The sequence below is a fragment of the Condylostylus longicornis genome, unplaced genomic scaffold (assembly GCF_029603195.1).
Source record: "Condylostylus longicornis isolate FDR11 unplaced genomic scaffold, ASM2960319v2 ptg000184l, whole genome shotgun sequence".
In the NCBI taxonomy this organism is placed as follows: domain Eukaryota; kingdom Metazoa; phylum Arthropoda; class Insecta; order Diptera; family Dolichopodidae; genus Condylostylus; species Condylostylus longicornis.
This window is the reverse complement of record NW_026578152.1, coordinates 850200-868735: the sequence shown is the minus strand read 5'-3', so window position 1 is coordinate 868735 and position 18536 is coordinate 850200. Positions and strand designations below refer to the sequence as shown.

The following is an 18536-nucleotide window of genomic DNA, read 5'->3' as shown; positions in this document are numbered from 1 at the left end:
ATGCCACAGTAGTAAATTTTTTATTTACATTGGTGGCTCTTCAAATAATGTAATTTGTATATTAAATAAAATTCCAGGCCATATAAGTTGAACTATTGTTAGTCAGCTTGTTTTTGTTTCAAAACCAAAAAAAAAAAAAGAAAAAACATCGAAAAGAAAGAAGCCCAATGTGGGTCATGGCACAAATTTCTGTAGTCAACAATTTTTAAATTATTTCACTTCTTCTGGATAGTTTTGTTGGAATTTTTTTGTGTATAAGAAACAGATATGAGAAATGTATAAGAAACACAAAAAATATTTTAAAACCATCAGGTATTCTATTTGTTTTTGTTGCAAGTTCGTTTATATGCACTTTTCACCAAAATCAATTTAAATATTCAGTTATCTACATTCGGAAACATTTTCGATTGTAGTACTGTTATACATAGCATCGTTAGTAAAGTTTTTCCTTTATTTTGGAAAAATATCACGCTTTTATATTTTTATCTTGTCACTGTTTGTGATATTTTCTACTATCCATAGGTCTTGGGCTGCGTAAACTATGATAATGTTATACGTACACAAACAAGGTGCACCATTCAATTTTAAGTGTTTAAAATTCCTATCAAAAATTTAAGACTAGCTTAATTATATTTCCAAGCAGAACACCAAAATCAATGTTATTTATTTCACTCGCATCATTGCATTCACCAAATTGCATTCTATGGCTGAAGTAGCTCTTACACGATTCGTATTCAGCTCCCATAATTAAATATTATTCTCAACATTATGGTCCTCTGAACGTCATCATTTATCAAGTGCAGCTGCATTATTATTTGACTTGTTTTTCAATCCCATATTCGGCATAAATGATATTAATATTCAGACAGCTGCATTACTGATTTTCATGCATACAGTTGTTCATGTATATATTATCACAATTTGACAGAGAGTTGATACAATAAATATAGGCTTAAAATTATTTACACCGCTTTTTTGCCACTTTAATTTTAAATATGAATCACTTTTGTCAATTTCAAGACATTGAGTTGTTAGCATTAATTAGAAAAGTTAGGCTCTGCTCCAGCTAAGCTATCTGTACCAGTTGTATTTAAGATTTAAACTTCTCAATCAGGTGCTAACAAATTTTCCTTTTTTGTTTGATAAATTTTAAATTTTACAGACGTTTCAAATTGTTATGCAAATTCCGTTGCTTGAGAATGAGGTTTTATTTCTTTGATCGTCAGGTTCAGTTGTTTCCTTAATTCTTCCAATCTCAAGACCACAAAACTTTAAAGAAAGATATAAGAAGATGAAGAGAATAATATCAACTCTCGCTCCAAAATAATTTTTTTGTTCTTTCTAAAATCGAGCTCGTCTGGGCTATATCTATCTGCATCCGTTTTATCGTGCTCTAGAAATGTATTTCAAAAAAACTAAATCCGAGGGATCCCAGAAAAGACACTGCGTATAACATTTTAAAAATTTTGAAATAGTTTGGAGAAGATTCGAAAGTAATATTTCGCTATTTTTTATTAAAAAGTAAAAACGTTTCAATCGGTATAAACCGATTGAATTATAACCTGCACCTTTCGTTATTGTGTATTAATTACTCAAACTTGTGAAACCATTCTAGAGAAACTTCATGGATATGTCTGACCTATAACTGGACACACAACTGCCAAGTTTCATGAATCTGACTTTATTATTTTTCCAAATATTTAAAATTAGCTTTAGAAGTTGCATGGCACGTACCCAAACCGGTCAAGCAATTCAAATAAAATTTCGCAAATATATATGATCTATAATTGGACGCATAACTACCAAGTTTCAGGAATCTTACTTTATTATTTTGTCGAATATAAAAAATTTGCTTATGGAGTTGTATGGCAGCCACTCGAACCGGTGCAGCTATCCTATTAAAATTTTTAGAGCATATGTAGAAAATAATTGGACACGTGTATACAAAATTTTATATTGATATCTAAGTTTCTACTAAGTTTTTGAAATATTTAAAATAAACACTTTGAGTTGTATGGCAACTACCCGAACCCGTTGTGCGAATCAGTCAAATTACAATAGGGTTCGTCCTTGGCACAAAAGAAACAACTTGTGAAAGTTTGGTGTCGATTGCATTATTCGTTTTTGAGTTATCGTGCGATCGAAAGGACGGACATGTCTAAATCAACGCATCATTTCACGTTAGGCAAGAATATATATTATATATGTACATACCGCAGATGACTCCTTCAAGTAGTTATAAACTCCATACCAAAGTTAATATACCCTTCACGAAGTGCAGGGTATAAAAATGTGTACATTATAAAGCAAAAGGCGCAAAGGCTTCCATATTGAAAAAAAAACGTTTTCACTGTAATACTTCATTTTTTTTTGTTGTGTTTTAGAAACTTTAAACTTTTAGGGGTGTTAATTTCCAAATTAATTGGAAACCGTTTTGAATACGTAGAAAAATCGTATTATTTAAGCGGTGCTGTCACGAATGTAAAATTTGTTAAAATCTTTCTGTTTGTTAAATATTTAAACATTATTTTGGCAATCTAGTAAAAGAGCTTAGAAACTCAAGTTTAAAAACGGTTTAAATAATGTTTTTCTTACAATATTGGAATCACCAATATTATATTTTTTAAAGCATTGAAGTATAATTATTTGTTACAGAATTTGACAGGTTATTTCTATTAATTATTCTTCTTCTGGCTCTATTTTTTATTTAATCTTCCTCTTTTGAATTGGTTTTCTGCAGTTCTTTGCTATTGGCGGACTCCTAATTTTTTCAAGTGCTCCTCTACACCATTTATGCATCTTGCTCTTGGTCTGCCTCCTCATCTATTTACCATGGGTTTATTTTTAAAGGTACGTTTTTGCTTGCGATTTTAATCCGTTCGAGCTAAGTGACCTGCCCACCTTAATTTAGTTCATTGTTTGCTCAACACAAGTACATACATATTTAATTATTTATTTATTCTATAAATAATTTCTATTATAAATTTCTCTCTTTTGTCAGCTTGTAAGAGTCCACGCTTTGCATCCGTAGGTCACAATGGGCCCGGTAATTGTCTTATACAAAGTTAACTTTAAAACTCCCGCCTGGATTCTTTTTTTACACAAAGATGCATACTGTTATCGCTAGATATTATTGCACCTAGATATCCAAAATGTGTGACTCCTTCGAAGTTGTTATCGCCAATAGTAATATTTTTCGAAGCCCCTCTCCTTTCGTTTCTACTCATTTTCTTCCCTTTTTTACTACAAGTCCCAAATAAGATGCTCTTTCGGACAGAGTAACGAAAGTTTCAGCTATTGTTCTGTAATTTTTTGAAACAATGCAGACATCATCAGCATAAGTGACTAATTGATATGGTCTCGTAAAAATTTGTGCTCCTGCTTCTAGTGGCCGTATCACGTGGTCAAAATTATATTATATGTATATTAAGCTGGATAGAACGTCCCCCTTGTCTTACTCCTAGGTTAACCGAAAATTCTCTAGAAATTTGACCCTGGATTGATGCAGCAGCCTTTGAATCCTTCTTTGTAAGTAATGATATTTCGATTAATTTGCGTGGAATTCCGTGCTGGTTTAATGCTTCATGTATTTTGCTTCGTCTAACAGAATCGAAGGCCTGGTGGAAGCTAATGCATAGTATGTGTAAATCGCTTTTATATTCGTAGCATTTTTCCATAATTTGTTTAAGCGTGAATATTTGATGAACCATAGACCGGTTTTCTCTAAAGCCACATTGATATTCATAGTGTGCCTCACTATGATTATATTGTGATATATATGATAAATGTCGATAATATTTTGTACATAATATGCAACAACATTATGCCTCGGTAGTTTTTTCATTTTATCTTATCACTCTTTTTATGTATAGGTATAATACGTCCCAGTGTCCATTCATTCGGGAATTCTTCCCCTGCACCATATATTGCACATCAGGCTAGGTGTGCTCAATAACAACACTTCGCTGCCATTCTTAATCAGCTATATTGTGATTCCGCTTTTCCTGGAAACCTTATTGTTTTTTAATTTGTATATTTCCTCTTTTACTTCTTCAATTATGGGTAGGTCTATAACTGAGTCTAATGGTAAATCATCATGAATGCTCTCCTCACTTTCGGCATAACCAATGTTTAATGTTTTTTCGAAATATTGCACTCATGGCTTTGATTCTTTGTTTGGCTATGTTGGAAATTCTTTGCCTTGCGACCAGTTTAACCAGAAAGTGTTCACTGTCACAGTTCACACCCCTGATTGTTCTAACGCTTAAGATTGAGGAAGCTTTCCTTGAAGAAATTAGAAATTCCTTGAAGATTGATCAATCTGGTTCGCAGCATGGGAACTTGGGATCTTTCATGTTTCCTTATAATAATCTTTTCTTTCAAAAGAAGTGCTTTTGACTTTTAATGCTGTTTAGCTGGCTTTGCAGTTGGCATAATCGTAGACCATTACCATTTGTATTATTATGCAAAGAATGTACTCCTTCAACATCTCGTATAAGTTCCTCTTTTCCAATTTTGGCATTTAAGTCGCATAACAGTATTATAGTGTCGTATGCTCCAGTTTTTCGCATATTGCACTTAAGTTTTCATAAAAAATATTTTTTTACGATTCTGTATCATCCTCAGTTGGAACGCAGGCACATATAATCGTAATATTACAGAATTTCTACTTCAGTCTTAATGTGCATAATCGGCTATTAATGGTGTGAAACCCAGTATTGAATGTCTTTATTTTTTACTTATAATAAACCCTGTACGATACAATCACCAATTGTTTTTACCCCACTATAATATATGGTGTATTCGGGTTTGTTAATCTTTCCGTATCCTTTCCACCTGGTTTCTTGTGCAGCCAGGACGTCTATTTCATATCGTATTGCTATTTCTTGCATTTTTCCAGATTGCAACATCGTTTTAACTTCATCTAGTTTCCTAGTTCTTATTCCATTATTTCCACCTAATATCCGAGGCATCTTTGAAGATTGTATAACATGTTTTTACAGTATCCGGTTGTTGGTTGGGTTATTTGAGGGCCGGATCATTTGATTTTGGAGTTTCCCTAGCCTTTGAGAGTTAAATCCCGCGTTGTACATAGCAGCACCATCGGCAGTTGCTTCATGATATTGATATGGATGAATGAGTCTAGATGGCTATGTTACCAGGGCTTCCCTACATATCAAAACCAAGGTATATCTATAAAGAAGTAGTTCGACTCACCGTTTACATCACTAATGCAATCACTCACTAATATTTGTATACAAGAAATTTCCTTAGCTAAGTAGTTAAGCAGTATACCTTCTTTTTTTCATTTTTATACACATAAGAATTTTTGGGAGTGGGAAAGAGTACGCAATAGATGTCTACCAGTTATGAATATTACTAATACAACATTATAGTTGCGGAATTAATAAGAATGTGCTTATTACACTACTAATTTATCTTAATGGAAATTTCTTCATGCAACTGCAGAACAGATGGATGACGTAATCAAAGGAACGAGTTAAAGGCAGAAAAATTCATTAAAAAAATTTTTCTCCTCGAACTGGACTCGAACAAGTGACCTACCGCTTTCTAGGCGGACGCTCTATCAACTGAGCTACAGAGGCATGAAGAAATTGCCGACGAAATGTTCTCTACATTGCTTATACTGTAATTCACCTGATTACTGAGTATTTGTTTTGTTTACATTGATTGCTACATACAATCTACTATTGAAACAGACAATAACAAGAACATATATATTTATAGGATTGTGCCTATTGCACTAATTAAATTATGAATTTTACTAAAACAACATCATAGTTGCGTAATTAATAAGAATGTGCTTATTACACTACTAATTTATCTTAATGGAAATTTCTTCATGCAACTGCAGAACAGATGGATGACGTAATCAAAGGAACGAGTTAAAGGCAGAATAATTCATTAAAAAAATTTTTCTCCTCGAACTGGACTCGAACCAGTAACCTACCGCTTTCTAGGAGGACGCTCTACCAACTGAGCTACAGAGGCATGAAGAAAGAGCGTCCGCCTAGAAAGCGGTAGGTCACTGGTTCGAGTCCAGTTCGAGGAGAAAAATTTTTTTAATGAATTTTTCTGCCTTTAACTCGTTCCTTTGATTACGTCATCCATCTGTTCTGCAGTTGCATGAAGAAATTTCCATTAAGATAAATTAGTAGTGTAATAAGCACACTCTTATTAATTCCGCAACTATGATGTTGCATTAGTAAAATTCATAATTTAATTAGTGAAATTTAAATTTAGCGGACGCTCTTTCTTCATGCCTCTGTAGCTCAGTTGGTAGAGCGTCCTCCTAGAAAGCGGTAGGTCACTGGTTCGAGTCCAGTTCGAGGAGAAAAATTTTTTTAATGAATTTTTCTGCCTTTAACTCGTTCCTTTGATTACGTCATCCATGTGTTCTGCAGTAGCATGAAGAAATTTCCATTAAGATAAAATGTCTACCAGTCTTTTTTTATAATGTATTTTTAAAAGCGGGAGTTATTTATTTTTTCGTATATTAAGTATAGGAAAAAATATTAAGAATTTTAAAAGCGGGAGTTTTATTTCTGCAACTTAATCCAGTACAAGGTGGCAAAAAATGTGTATTCATATTATAAAAGCGAAGCGGAAAAAATGTTTAAAAAAAATTCTTATAATTTATATAATAAAATTTTGAAAATTTCATTTATTCCCAAAAGATGTGGAGAGGTAAATATGTACTTTTGAAAATATTTTAAATCAATAAATAAATAATTTATCTTTAAATTTTTTATATTTATTTTAATGTTAATAAATTTAAAACATATTTCCTATGAATCGGTAATAATTATATTTCATAAAGCATTAACCAGTATGCATACACTTTTTTTTATATTCGTACGAACGTATGTTCGAAGGGTATACTAAATTTGCCTTACCGTTTGTAACGCTAAGAAATAACGGTCTTAGATATAGACTCAAGTGTAAGTTTTGATCAGCGTCAAGTTCTGAGTTGGCTTAGCTTTGTCTGTCCGTCCGTCCGTCCATCCGTCCGTCCGTGCGTCGGTCCGTCCGTCCCAGCGATAACTCAAAAACTAATTGAGTTAAGTTCACCAAATTTTCACAAATGATTTTTATATATATTTAAATAGACATAATTTTATAGATATTTAAATTGGACATAATGGAGGTACCGGTTCGGGTAGCTGCCATACAACTTGAAAAATTATTTGGCTATATCTAAAAAACTATAAAAGTTATGGTATTGAAATTTCACACAAGCGAATATATTAGCAGGGCCAACATGCTTGATAAAAGTCGTTCAAATTGCTTGGCTTCTTCTGGTACCTGCCATACAACTTTAAAAGTTATTTGGCTATATCTCAGAAACTATAAAAGCTCTGGTATTCAAATTTCACACAACCGAATGGATTACTAGGGCCAATGTGTTTGATAAAAGTCATTCAAATTGCTTGGCTCCTTCTGGTTGCTGTCGTACAATTTCAAAAGTCATTTGGCTACATCTTAGAAACTACAAAATGTGTAATATTGATATTTAACACAAGCGAATCTATTAGTAAGGCCGATGTGCTTGATAAAATTCGTTAAAATTTTTTGGCTCTTTCTGGTAGCTGCCATACAACTTCAATAGTAGTTTGGCACACACAAGTTATGTCAGTAAACTCAAATGAAGTCAATTTGAAAGACGAGACCTCATTTCCGTCGCCTTTCTTTTATAAAATTTAACAAAATTTTCCATTAACTTAAAATAATAAAAAAAAAATTCTTTCCCATAAATTTCATAATTCTTATTTTCATATTTTTGCATAATATCAAAAAAACTCACAATCATTACATATCAAAAAAACAGTAATTACTTTCACATAAAAAAAATTGTTTTCAAATAAAAGTTAAAATATCAAATTACATACAAAAATAAAATTAACACACTTAAAGTAATTACTGCTGACTAAAGAGTTTTATGCTTCCAAGTAGCTTAGGTTAATAAATTCATTTTATATCAATATTTATTATTAAGTTTGCTTTCAAAAAGAAAAGTTCAGTTTTACTGTTAATCCTAAGATTAAAGTAAATTGAAATAAATAAATTAACTAACTTAGTCCTAAGATTAAAGTAAAGTTAAATAAATAAATAAAACTAAAATTTAAATTTTTGGTGTTTTTATTTTATTTATTACGGAAAAATAAAATAAATATAATTGGCGCAGAACGGTAATTCTGTTGTCTAAAGATAAACAGTTTAGTGATCGAATCGTATAAATTTAAATTTATAACTCAATTTAAACTAAAGTTTAAATAAAAAAAAAAAAAAAAAAATTATGTAATAATAAATTTGTAATATAAGTTAAAATTAAACCAAGCAAAAACAATTCATAATTTATATAAAAGTGTAACAGTTATTCATTTAAAAGAACATTTCAAAAAAAAAAAAAAAATATACATAAATATATATTTTCAATAAAGCCAATAAAATTGTTATAATTTAATAGTACAAACAATTAATGCCAAAAGAAAAACAAAAATCTAGAAGTGAAAGACCATTAATTTATGAGATACCAGAAAAAATGGCATTAAATAATAATAATAATAATGTTAATAATAATAATAGTGCTAACAACAACAGGGCGGAATTTACTTTAACTGCCAGTGACTTGCTAAAGGATGCCCAACGCATCCATGAGTTCAAAGGAAATGTTGATTACGCCCAATCATCGTTCATAAGGGAGGTAGATACATTACTACCCCTGTTCGACAACAGTCCTGATTTGAAGCAGTATGCCTTTATAAGGATTATCATCAATAAAATACAAGGACAAGCTCTGGACGTTATGCGAACGCTGGGACCAAATTCAACTTGGGAAAACATCAAAGGAATCTTAACCAACAACTTCGGAGTTCAACAAACATATCACCAACTTTATCAGGAAGCCTTATCTCTAAAAAGTAATTCGGTGAGTGATTATTTCAATAAATTAAAAATTATTTTATCAAAATTAAACGAAAAATTCGAATTTGATAGTAGAAAACCTCAAGAATTTAATCCAAAAATAAATGAACCTGTAATCTTTAACACCTTCTTGAATAATATTGATACAAATTTAGCTTCAGTAATTATAAATAAAAATATAGAAAATCTTAGGGAAGCTTATAATACCCTAGTAAATTTAAATCTTATTCGAGATAAAAATAGTAATAACATTAATAAATATGATAATCACTTTAATAACCGAAATAAATTTAATCATTTTACAAAATATGATAACAATAAAAATTCGAAAAACAAATTTAGTAATATTAATTTTCAAAACAATAACCAATATTAAAATTATAATAATTATAATAATTCCGGACAGACCAGACTAAATAATCATAATTACAGAACAAGTAGTAATAGACCAGAACCTATGAAAGTTGATCATATTGAAGGTGAGATAAATTTTCTTACAGGTCGCCAAAAACGAAACTATTGATAGTAGAATCAACGGTTGAAAACGAAAAAATCAGATGTTTAATAGACACTGGTTCTTCAACTACTCTCTAAGATTATAATAAACTTCCTAGATATAGGAGGTATAATATTAAGAAACCTATCCTTTTTAACACGATAAATAGAACTGTATATGTAAATCAAGAAATAAAAACAGGTCTGCCTCTAGAATTTAATGAAGACGCAGAAATGATTTGGAAGTTAATTAAATTTGATAATAAGGATTTTGATGGTATAATAGGTCAGAATCTTCTTAGGCCTCTGAAAGCCATAATCAACATGGAAGATGACGTTTTACAAATAAATAATAGAAAAATTAAATTTTTAAATAGTTGTCCATATAATGAAAATGAAATTCACCAATTAGATTATAGTAGTATAAACAGTAACGACTTTGAAATATTGACTAAATCTCTAAACTCTGAAGAAAAAACTGATTTAAATAAATTATTAAATAATTATAGGGATCTGTTCTTTAAAGAGGGGGATCATTTAACTAGCACCACAGAAATTCAACACCAAATTATAACCACTATTGACAGGCCGATATATTCTAAAATATATAGGTATCCTCAGATTCACGAACAGGAAATATCGAAACAAATATCCGACATGCTCAAACAAGGAATAATAAAAGAGAGCAATTCACCTTACAACAGTTCTTTATAGATTGTGCCGAAAAAGACGGACAATTCAGGACAGAAAAAATGGAGAATTGTGATCGACTACCGTAAACTGAACGAAGTGGCGGTTGACGACAAATTCCCCATTCCCAACATCGGGACTATACTAGACAAACTTGGAAGAGCCCAATACTTTACTACCCTGGACCTTGCCAAAGGTTTCCATCAAATTCTAGTAAAGGAGGAAGATAGAAAGAAAACAGCCTTTTCTACTCCTCTGGGGCACTATGAGTATATAAGGATGCCCTTCGGCCTGAAAAATGCACCAACAACTTTTCAGCGCCTAATGAACCATATTCTTCGAGATTTTATAAATAAAATATGTGTCGTCTATCTCGACGATATTTTAATTTTCAGTACGACTCTAGCAGAGCATATTAAAAGTATAAAATTAATTTTCAATAAATTACGGGAATTTAATCTGAAGATTCAATTCTATAAATGTAACTTCTTCTCTAACGAAACCGAATATTCTAACACCCGAGGGAGTTAGACCAAAACCAAAGAAAATTGAGGATATCCGTAAATTGAAATTACCGGAGACTCAAAAACAAATTAAATCGTTTTTAGATATGTCTATGACTCGGTACCTAAAGAAAAATGTGAAAGTCAACACTAATGATTCGAACTACATAAATGCCTTCGAAAAATTAAAGAAATTAATAACTGAAACACCTATACTTAAGTACCCCGACTTCAATAAAAAATTTAAACTTATAACAGATGCCAGTAGAAATGCTATTGGTGCTGTTCTCCAACAGAATAGCCACTCAGTGGGTTTCGCTAGTAGGACCCTCAATGAACATGAGAGGAAATACTCAGCAACTGAAAAAGAACTATTAGCAATTGTGTGGTCGACTAATTACTTTAGACCTTACCTTTACGGTGTTAAATTTGACTTATTAACTGACCATCAACCATTAAAGTAGTTACACTCTAAAACACAAGGTAAGGACGTCAATCCAAGACTGTATCGTTGGCTACTCAAACTAGGAGAATATAACATTAATATCGACTATATAAAGGGTAAAGAAAATAAAGTGGCTGATTTTCTCAGCAGAATAAACAACGAAACTCATGAAATTAATGCAATCGAGACGATCGACCCAGAAAGGGGGGGGGTGACGATGACACAAATTCATTACATAACAACTTTGACGAAAATGAGACAATACACTCTCAGGAAGAAGACCTTAATGACCACATACCAATACTAGAGACAGTTGTAAACAGATTCAAAACACAAATTATTTTAACAAATGAAAAAATTAGGGAAACAGAAACAGTACATAACAATAGGAAAATTTATATAAACTCACAAGACTTAGAAAATAATTTATCTGACATTTTAAGAAGATACATAAAACCAGGTAAAGTAGGAATTTATACGGATCTACCTGACTATCAATATAATATTTTGCAACAAAAAATAAAAGATCTATTTAGTGACATTGGTACAATTAGGTTCGTAAAATGTTCATTCCATGCAAAGGATATGAAGGCAGAAGGAGAGGCTTATAAACAAATAAATAAATACCATAGATTAGAAACTGGACATACAGGAATTTTAGAAAATTACGAGGGTTTAAAACGTCATATATATTTCCCAAATCTTAAACTTCTTATTCAAAAGTATATCAATAACTGCGACATATGTAGTAGAGTAAAGTACGATAGAAACCCAATAAAAGATAAATTTAAATTCACCGAAACTCCAAAAAATATTAAACAAATTCTACACATGGATGTATATACTAATTCCAAATCAAATTTTTTAACTTTCTTAGACAAATTTTCAAAATTCGCGACAGCTTATTACCTTGAAGATAGAAACAATCAGACAATAATTGAAAAACTCAGGGACTATAAATCACAAAGAGGACATTTTACAAAATTAGTGACAGATAACGAATTTCGTAGTATAAATATAAGAAACGAAAATATTGAACTCCATTTAGTTAAACCCAATTCACATACCGGTAACTATGACATAGAACGGTTACATAACACTCTTAGTGAGACAATTAGAATGCTAGGAATAGAAAATAAAGAACTTAATATTAAAGAAAAGGTTTCTAAGGCTATAGAATGGTACAATAATAGCTATCATTCTACAACTAACGAAAAACCCATAAACATCCAAGAAGGGAAATGTGACGTCAAGACAATTTATAATAATATTCTCAAAGAAAAAACTAGAATTGTAAATAAAAATAATAAAAAAAAGGGAAAACTACCAAGATAATAGAATAGAGGGTTATATTTAAAAAGTTATAAAAGTGTTAGACATAAAGAGCAACCCAAATACAATAAACATAAACTAGATAACATTCATTCATCCAATATTAAACGAAAGACTAAATTTGCAGGTAAAATTAATATTCAAAATGTTACTGCTGACGATAATGCTGAGTTACTGCCAGGGACATCTGACAGTAGAACAGATTAATACAGACCTTGGGTACTCAGAAATAAAATTAAATGACGTTAAATTAGTAAAAACTTACGACACAATATTACATATCGTTAACATCGAAGAAATTTCAAACATTTTAAATACTTTTGAAACCAATATAAAATATGCAAACCTTGACGAAAGAGAAAACACTTTAAAACTTCAAATACAAACAATTCGTACAAAAATACATACATTAATTCCACATAGACAAAAACGAGGTCTAATTAACTTTGTAGGCACAGTACATAAATAGCTTTATGAGACAATGGACAATACAGACAGATTAGAAATCGAAAATCACCTAAACATTATAACACAAAATAATCATATGGCAATAACCAATTTAAACAAACAAGTAAAAATTAATCAAAATTTCAACGAGTCTTTTGTAAAACTTAAAGAAGCAATAGAACAAGACAGAAATACAATTTCGAGAAAATTTAACATGATTAGAGAACATGAAAAACAATTATTTACACAAACAATCTACACTGACTATGCTTTAAAACTGAAAATTTTACAAGACAATATAGAACACTCACAAGATAACATTTCATCAGCAAGATCAGGTACAATATACAGTAGTTTACTAACAAAGGAAGAAATTATTGGATACGACATTGACTTTGATAAACTCCATAATATAAAAGTAGGAACTTTAACTGACGACAAAAACAATTTAATTTTCGCTATAAATATTCCAAAAGAATTTATAGAATTAACAGTTTCATTACTAATACCAATGACTGACAATACAAATAGAGAATTAAAATTTACTCCGGAAAATATTTTAAAATATGATAATAAAACTTTTACTTACACAAAAAATACAGACTTAAAAAATTTAAAACCATCAAACAATTGCCTAATTAAAAGAAATTGTAATAAATCATTTAATAATGTTTCAGAAATTTTAGAAATCCAAGAAGGTTTAGTAATTGCAAAAAACCAATATAATGTAAATCTTTCAAGCAATTGTGATGAAAGATCATTTCTTATGAATGGAAATTATTTGATTAATTTTAACAACAGCTGTTCTATAAATATCAACAATTTTACAATAAAAAATGAAAAAACTGAATTTAAACATATTTTTTTATTATCAAATTTTGAAGAAAATATTGCAAATGTAAATAATGAATTAAGTTTTGATAATATTATCTTAAATCAAATTGAAAATTTTAACAAGATTACAGAAATAAAATACAAAAGAAAATCATATTATATATACGAAATTATTACATCTATTTGTATACTTACCATTTTGATCATAATTATAACATTTGCCTGGAAGCACAAAATTTTTAAAATTAAAATTAATATGACGACTCAGGAGAGTCCTCAAACAAGGGAAGGAGGAGATATGTCAGAAAACTCAAATAAAGTCAATTTGAAAGACGACACCTCATTTCCGTCGCCTTTCTTTTATAAAATTTAACAAAATTTTCCATTAACTTAAAATAATAAAAAAAAAAATCTTTCCCATAAATTTCATAATTCTTATTTTCATATTTTTGCATAATATCAAAAAAACTCACAATCAACAGTAATTACTTTCACATAAAAAAAATTGTTTTCAAATAAAAGTTAAAATATCAAATTACATACAAAAATATAATTAACACACTTAAAGTAATTACTGCTGACTAAATAGTTTTATGCTTCCAAGTACCTTAGGTTAATAAATTCATTTTATATCAATATTTATTACTAAGTTTGCTTTCAAAAAGAAAAGTTCAGTTTTACTGTTAATCCTAAGATTAAAGTAAATTGAAATAAATAAATTAACTAACTTAGTCCTAAGATTAAAGTAAAGTTAAATAAATAAATAAAACTAAAATTTAAATTTTTGGTGTTTTTATTTTTTTATTACGGAAAAATAAAATAAATAAAATAAATACATGTATGAAATTGTGTACATTCATACATGAAATTTCAAACTCATATCTTTTGCTTTCATACAATCGAATTTTTTACCTAACATTAATAAAGTGAAATTAAAAAAATTAATTTTGTTACTATCAAAATAAAAATAAAATTTTTACCTGACTTAATTTAATTATATTTCAGTTCAATGTTTTTGATACACTCATTTGTTTACAATATTTTGTTTCTTTCTTGCCTACACAACTCTTATTACCATCTATTTCTAAATAAAAATGGAATATTTTAAGAATTTGGCAGCAAAATGCAATGGAAAACTGACGGAATGGAACGAGTCGACATACTTATTAATAGGTATACTTTGATCAAAACTCTACTTCCTGTACGCTGTACCTATTAGCCCGTATTATCAGGAGGGCCCTAGAGGAGATTGGTAGATGCGCTTTCCTCCTTTTTTCTAGTAATTGCAAATGTTTAAAATTTTTTTTCTTATGTTAGAATGTGAATTTTGATTGCGCACAAGAACCCTCGTATCTATATTATGCAACACATGTTCAAAATAGCTACTGAATATTCGTCCTGAAAACTCTGGCTGTCTTTAAGAGATATTACCCCAGATACTATTATAAACATGTTACTGTTTAAGTTTAGGACCCAAAATTTGTCAAAACTAACGAATTTCCATTCTATGTTGGCTTCTTATATGTAAGATATGTTGGAGTATGCTTTGCTTTAAGATCACGAGCTAGTTTTACTTACATGGAATGAAGTAAATGGAATAAAGTAGAATTTTATTTTGTTCATTCAGGAAATTAATCCTGAAAACCTAGTTACATAACAGAGAGAGTGGTTTTTCCGCCAAAAAGCTGAGTAGATTCTTTCGAACCTTGCAGTGTTCGGCTAAGTGCTTCCAATAATTTTTTATATTACCCAAAACGTCTCTTCTTGCCTACAAAAGTTTTACATATTCTCTAAATTATAGAAATTTCTCAATTATTTAATATATAACATTTGTTGGTGTTTTACTAAATTGGATATTTAGAGAGAACTTTAAACTAAAATGAGTCGTTCTGCAGGCATTCAATAAAATAGTGGCGATACAAGAAAAATCAACTGATGAGGCAACGTGATTCTGCTAGCAAACATATGGCAATTTTTACTCAAAAATTGTATATCATCAACCATTACTACATCCTATTTGTAGGTTTATTACAGGAAATAGAGTTGCCTAGAACTCATTGCTCTAATATTTTTTCGAATTGATTTTATTCAACCTCCCAAAACTAGCCCTAGATGTCTTTACATAAACGAAACATAAACAAAGTTCCTCCTACATTTTCTAAAAAACCTTCGCATTTTTTTTTTGTCCAAACCCTCTCCCTTATAAGTCGGCAGACCTCGACAAATGCGCCCTATGTTTGATGGTACAGTTCCCTATATCCTCACTTGGGCTACACCCAAATCTCTATGAATATCACCATTGCGCACATGCCAAGGAACACCCACCATATTACGAAGGAATTTGTTCTGGAAAGTTTGTATTTGTTTGATGCTTAGCACAACCCAATAGCTGCAAGACATACGTCCGTATAGGCTTTATCACTTTGTTATACATTAACATTTTATTATGTGTTGGTAATCCAGACCTAGGAGTGATAGTTTTCTCTGTATTTGTTTTCTAATAAATTTTGTTGTCCGTTTGTATATGCAGTCCATATACATATTCAAACAAACATACAAACAATAGTGAAAAATAAATAAAATTTAGTTTAGTTGCCAGTTTTGGAAAATAAAACCTCTTAATGCATAATGTGCTTAATAATGATTTTTATAAATCTATGTAACTACGGAGTGATTATTAAGTGATGATATTTTAAATAATTTATGTAATTAAGAATATGTTGAATGAAATAAAAACAGAGCTCAATTTACCAGGTTTTTAACATTTTTGACTCTGTGTTTTTTTTTTTGTTTTGATTTGAAGACACATTGCGTGAATAACGAATTTATCTCTTTCTTAAACAAGAAACGACATGAACATTTTCAATTTTAAAATTTCGAAAGCAAATTATTTACTACATATCTAAATTAAAACTATCTAAATTATATTTTAACAGTATTAAGAAACTTTCAGTTCTCAACAATATTTTTCTTTATTTGCCAATGTAGTAAACTATTGTTTAAATTAATACCTTAGTTTATTACAGCTAAACTACTTGTATTTTTATATTAAAATAATTTGAAATTAAATGATATTTAAAAAAATATAACATCTGAATGTACAAAACGTAATAAGGCAAAACATATTAAGTAGACTTAAGATGATTTGCATTTTGGACAAACGGTGTGTATGGACTCTTCGACTTAAGAATGTAAAATTTCACGGTTTTGCAAAAGGCATAGCATCTTATGTCGACTTAAAATTATTTGTCTTTTTAGTATCCAAAATATCCAAAAATAAAAAAGACATAACATCTTAAGTCCGATTTAAGATGTTTTGCAGAATTGAAGGATATGAACTTAAAAGGATTTTACCAGGTGCGTAAAATGAAACGGAGGGGCTAAAGATACCGGATTCAGAGCGAAATATAGATTTAGTATTCAAAAGTTCAAAAACGTCTGACTTAAGATGTTTTGCCTTGCTAGTAGCGATTAATGAACACGATTGAAACAATTAAGTTTAAAAGAAGTAATGAATTAAGTAGATAATGAAAAAAATTGAACATTAAATAAATAAGAAAGCATTTAAATTTACAAGGAAAGACATATTATTTAAAATATAATAACATCTTGTTTCTAAATTTTAAGTAAAAGAATCCAATCTAACTGCTATTCAAAAATGTTCGTAAAACTGTCAATTATTTTTTCAATTTCTTTGTAACTATGTGTTACCGCTTCATTAAAGATATTGCACGTCCCTGATCCCAAATTTTAGAACACATTGTTTTAACAACAAATTTAACTGTTGTTTAATAGATTTTATATTGTATGCGTTACATTTACTTTCAGTTGGCGTTCTCATATCAAGTTGGTATGATCGGTATTGGATTCTCCGTAGTCGATTTCATAGGTACAACTATTTCAAGTAATTCTAAATATTTATTGCGGTATTGTTTTTAAAGTGTATAATTCACGTTGGAAAAACAGTTTATAAAGAAAAAGTGTATAATCGGATTACATTGCTTTATTTCTAAACCTTAAATGTATGTTGCTTTTACCTCTATTTATTCGAAAATTTTTTAAAATTTAAATAATATAAATTAACATATGTTTGCATACGTTGCTTTAGATGTTGACAAAAAAACCTCTTTTCTTTGAACTAAAATGTTGACAAAAAAAAACTTTTCTCGTTGAACGTTGAAGTGTATGAACGTTATACACTGTTTCATACAATTAAAACAGTGTAAGAAGAGATTAACATATTTTATTCTCTTAATGCAACACAATATTTAAAAACAAAAAAAAGAGATAAACGTGTGAATTTTATGCGTTAAAAAGGTTCATGGGCAATATCGCTTATTTCAGTGATTATAGTTCTGAACGAATTCCTATTTTCAATGACCAATTATAAAATCTCGTTCAATCGATCACTTCATTCACTTCTCTTCTATATGTATATATAATTGCATGTTTTTTGGTTACAATTACATGGCTCTTCGTATTTATGGTAAAATTCAGAGAAAATAATATGTAATGGGTTTTATAAATTAGAAATAAGTTTCGAATCACAAAATGTCTCTATTTATATAAACCAAAAAGTTTAACATGTAGAGAAAAATTCAAAACTTTTACTAAAAAAACTGTTAAATTATAAGTAATTTCTTAAATTTGAAGAAATAAAAATTTCAAACCATTTAAGTTTAAATTTATTTTTTCTTATAATTTATAGAATAAAAATAATTATAATATTATCTTTATTTTTAATCCTCGAAAAAAACTGAAATCCTATTCCAATTTTTTTAGTCTTTTGTTTAATTTACTTTAACCTTTTATTGTAATCCATAATGGGTTAGAATGATTAATTT

General features: G+C 29.5%; 2 protein-coding genes across 2 annotated transcripts in view; both read left to right on the top strand.

Moving 5' to 3' along the window:
* LOC129616349 (neuronal growth regulator 1-like) overlaps positions 1-18536 on the top strand; it is a 73643-nt gene that overhangs the window by 1670 nt on the left and 53437 nt on the right. The gene's annotated exons all lie outside the window — the stretch shown is intronic.
* On the top strand, positions 6582-10135 carry LOC129616340 (homeobox protein 3-like). The gene is made up of 2 exons (XM_055531958.1): positions 6582-6708; positions 8207-10135. Exon 2 carries the CDS (start codon positions 8501-8503, stop codon positions 9320-9322), a length of 822 nt encoding a protein of 273 aa, XP_055387933.1. The 5' UTR covers positions 6582-6708; positions 8207-8500; the 3' UTR covers positions 9323-10135.

Coding starts and splice junctions, on each gene's coding strand:
- LOC129616340 (XM_055531958.1), top strand. CDS start 8,501: ATGCCAAAAGAAAAACAAAAATCTAGAAGTGAAAGACCATTAATTTAT.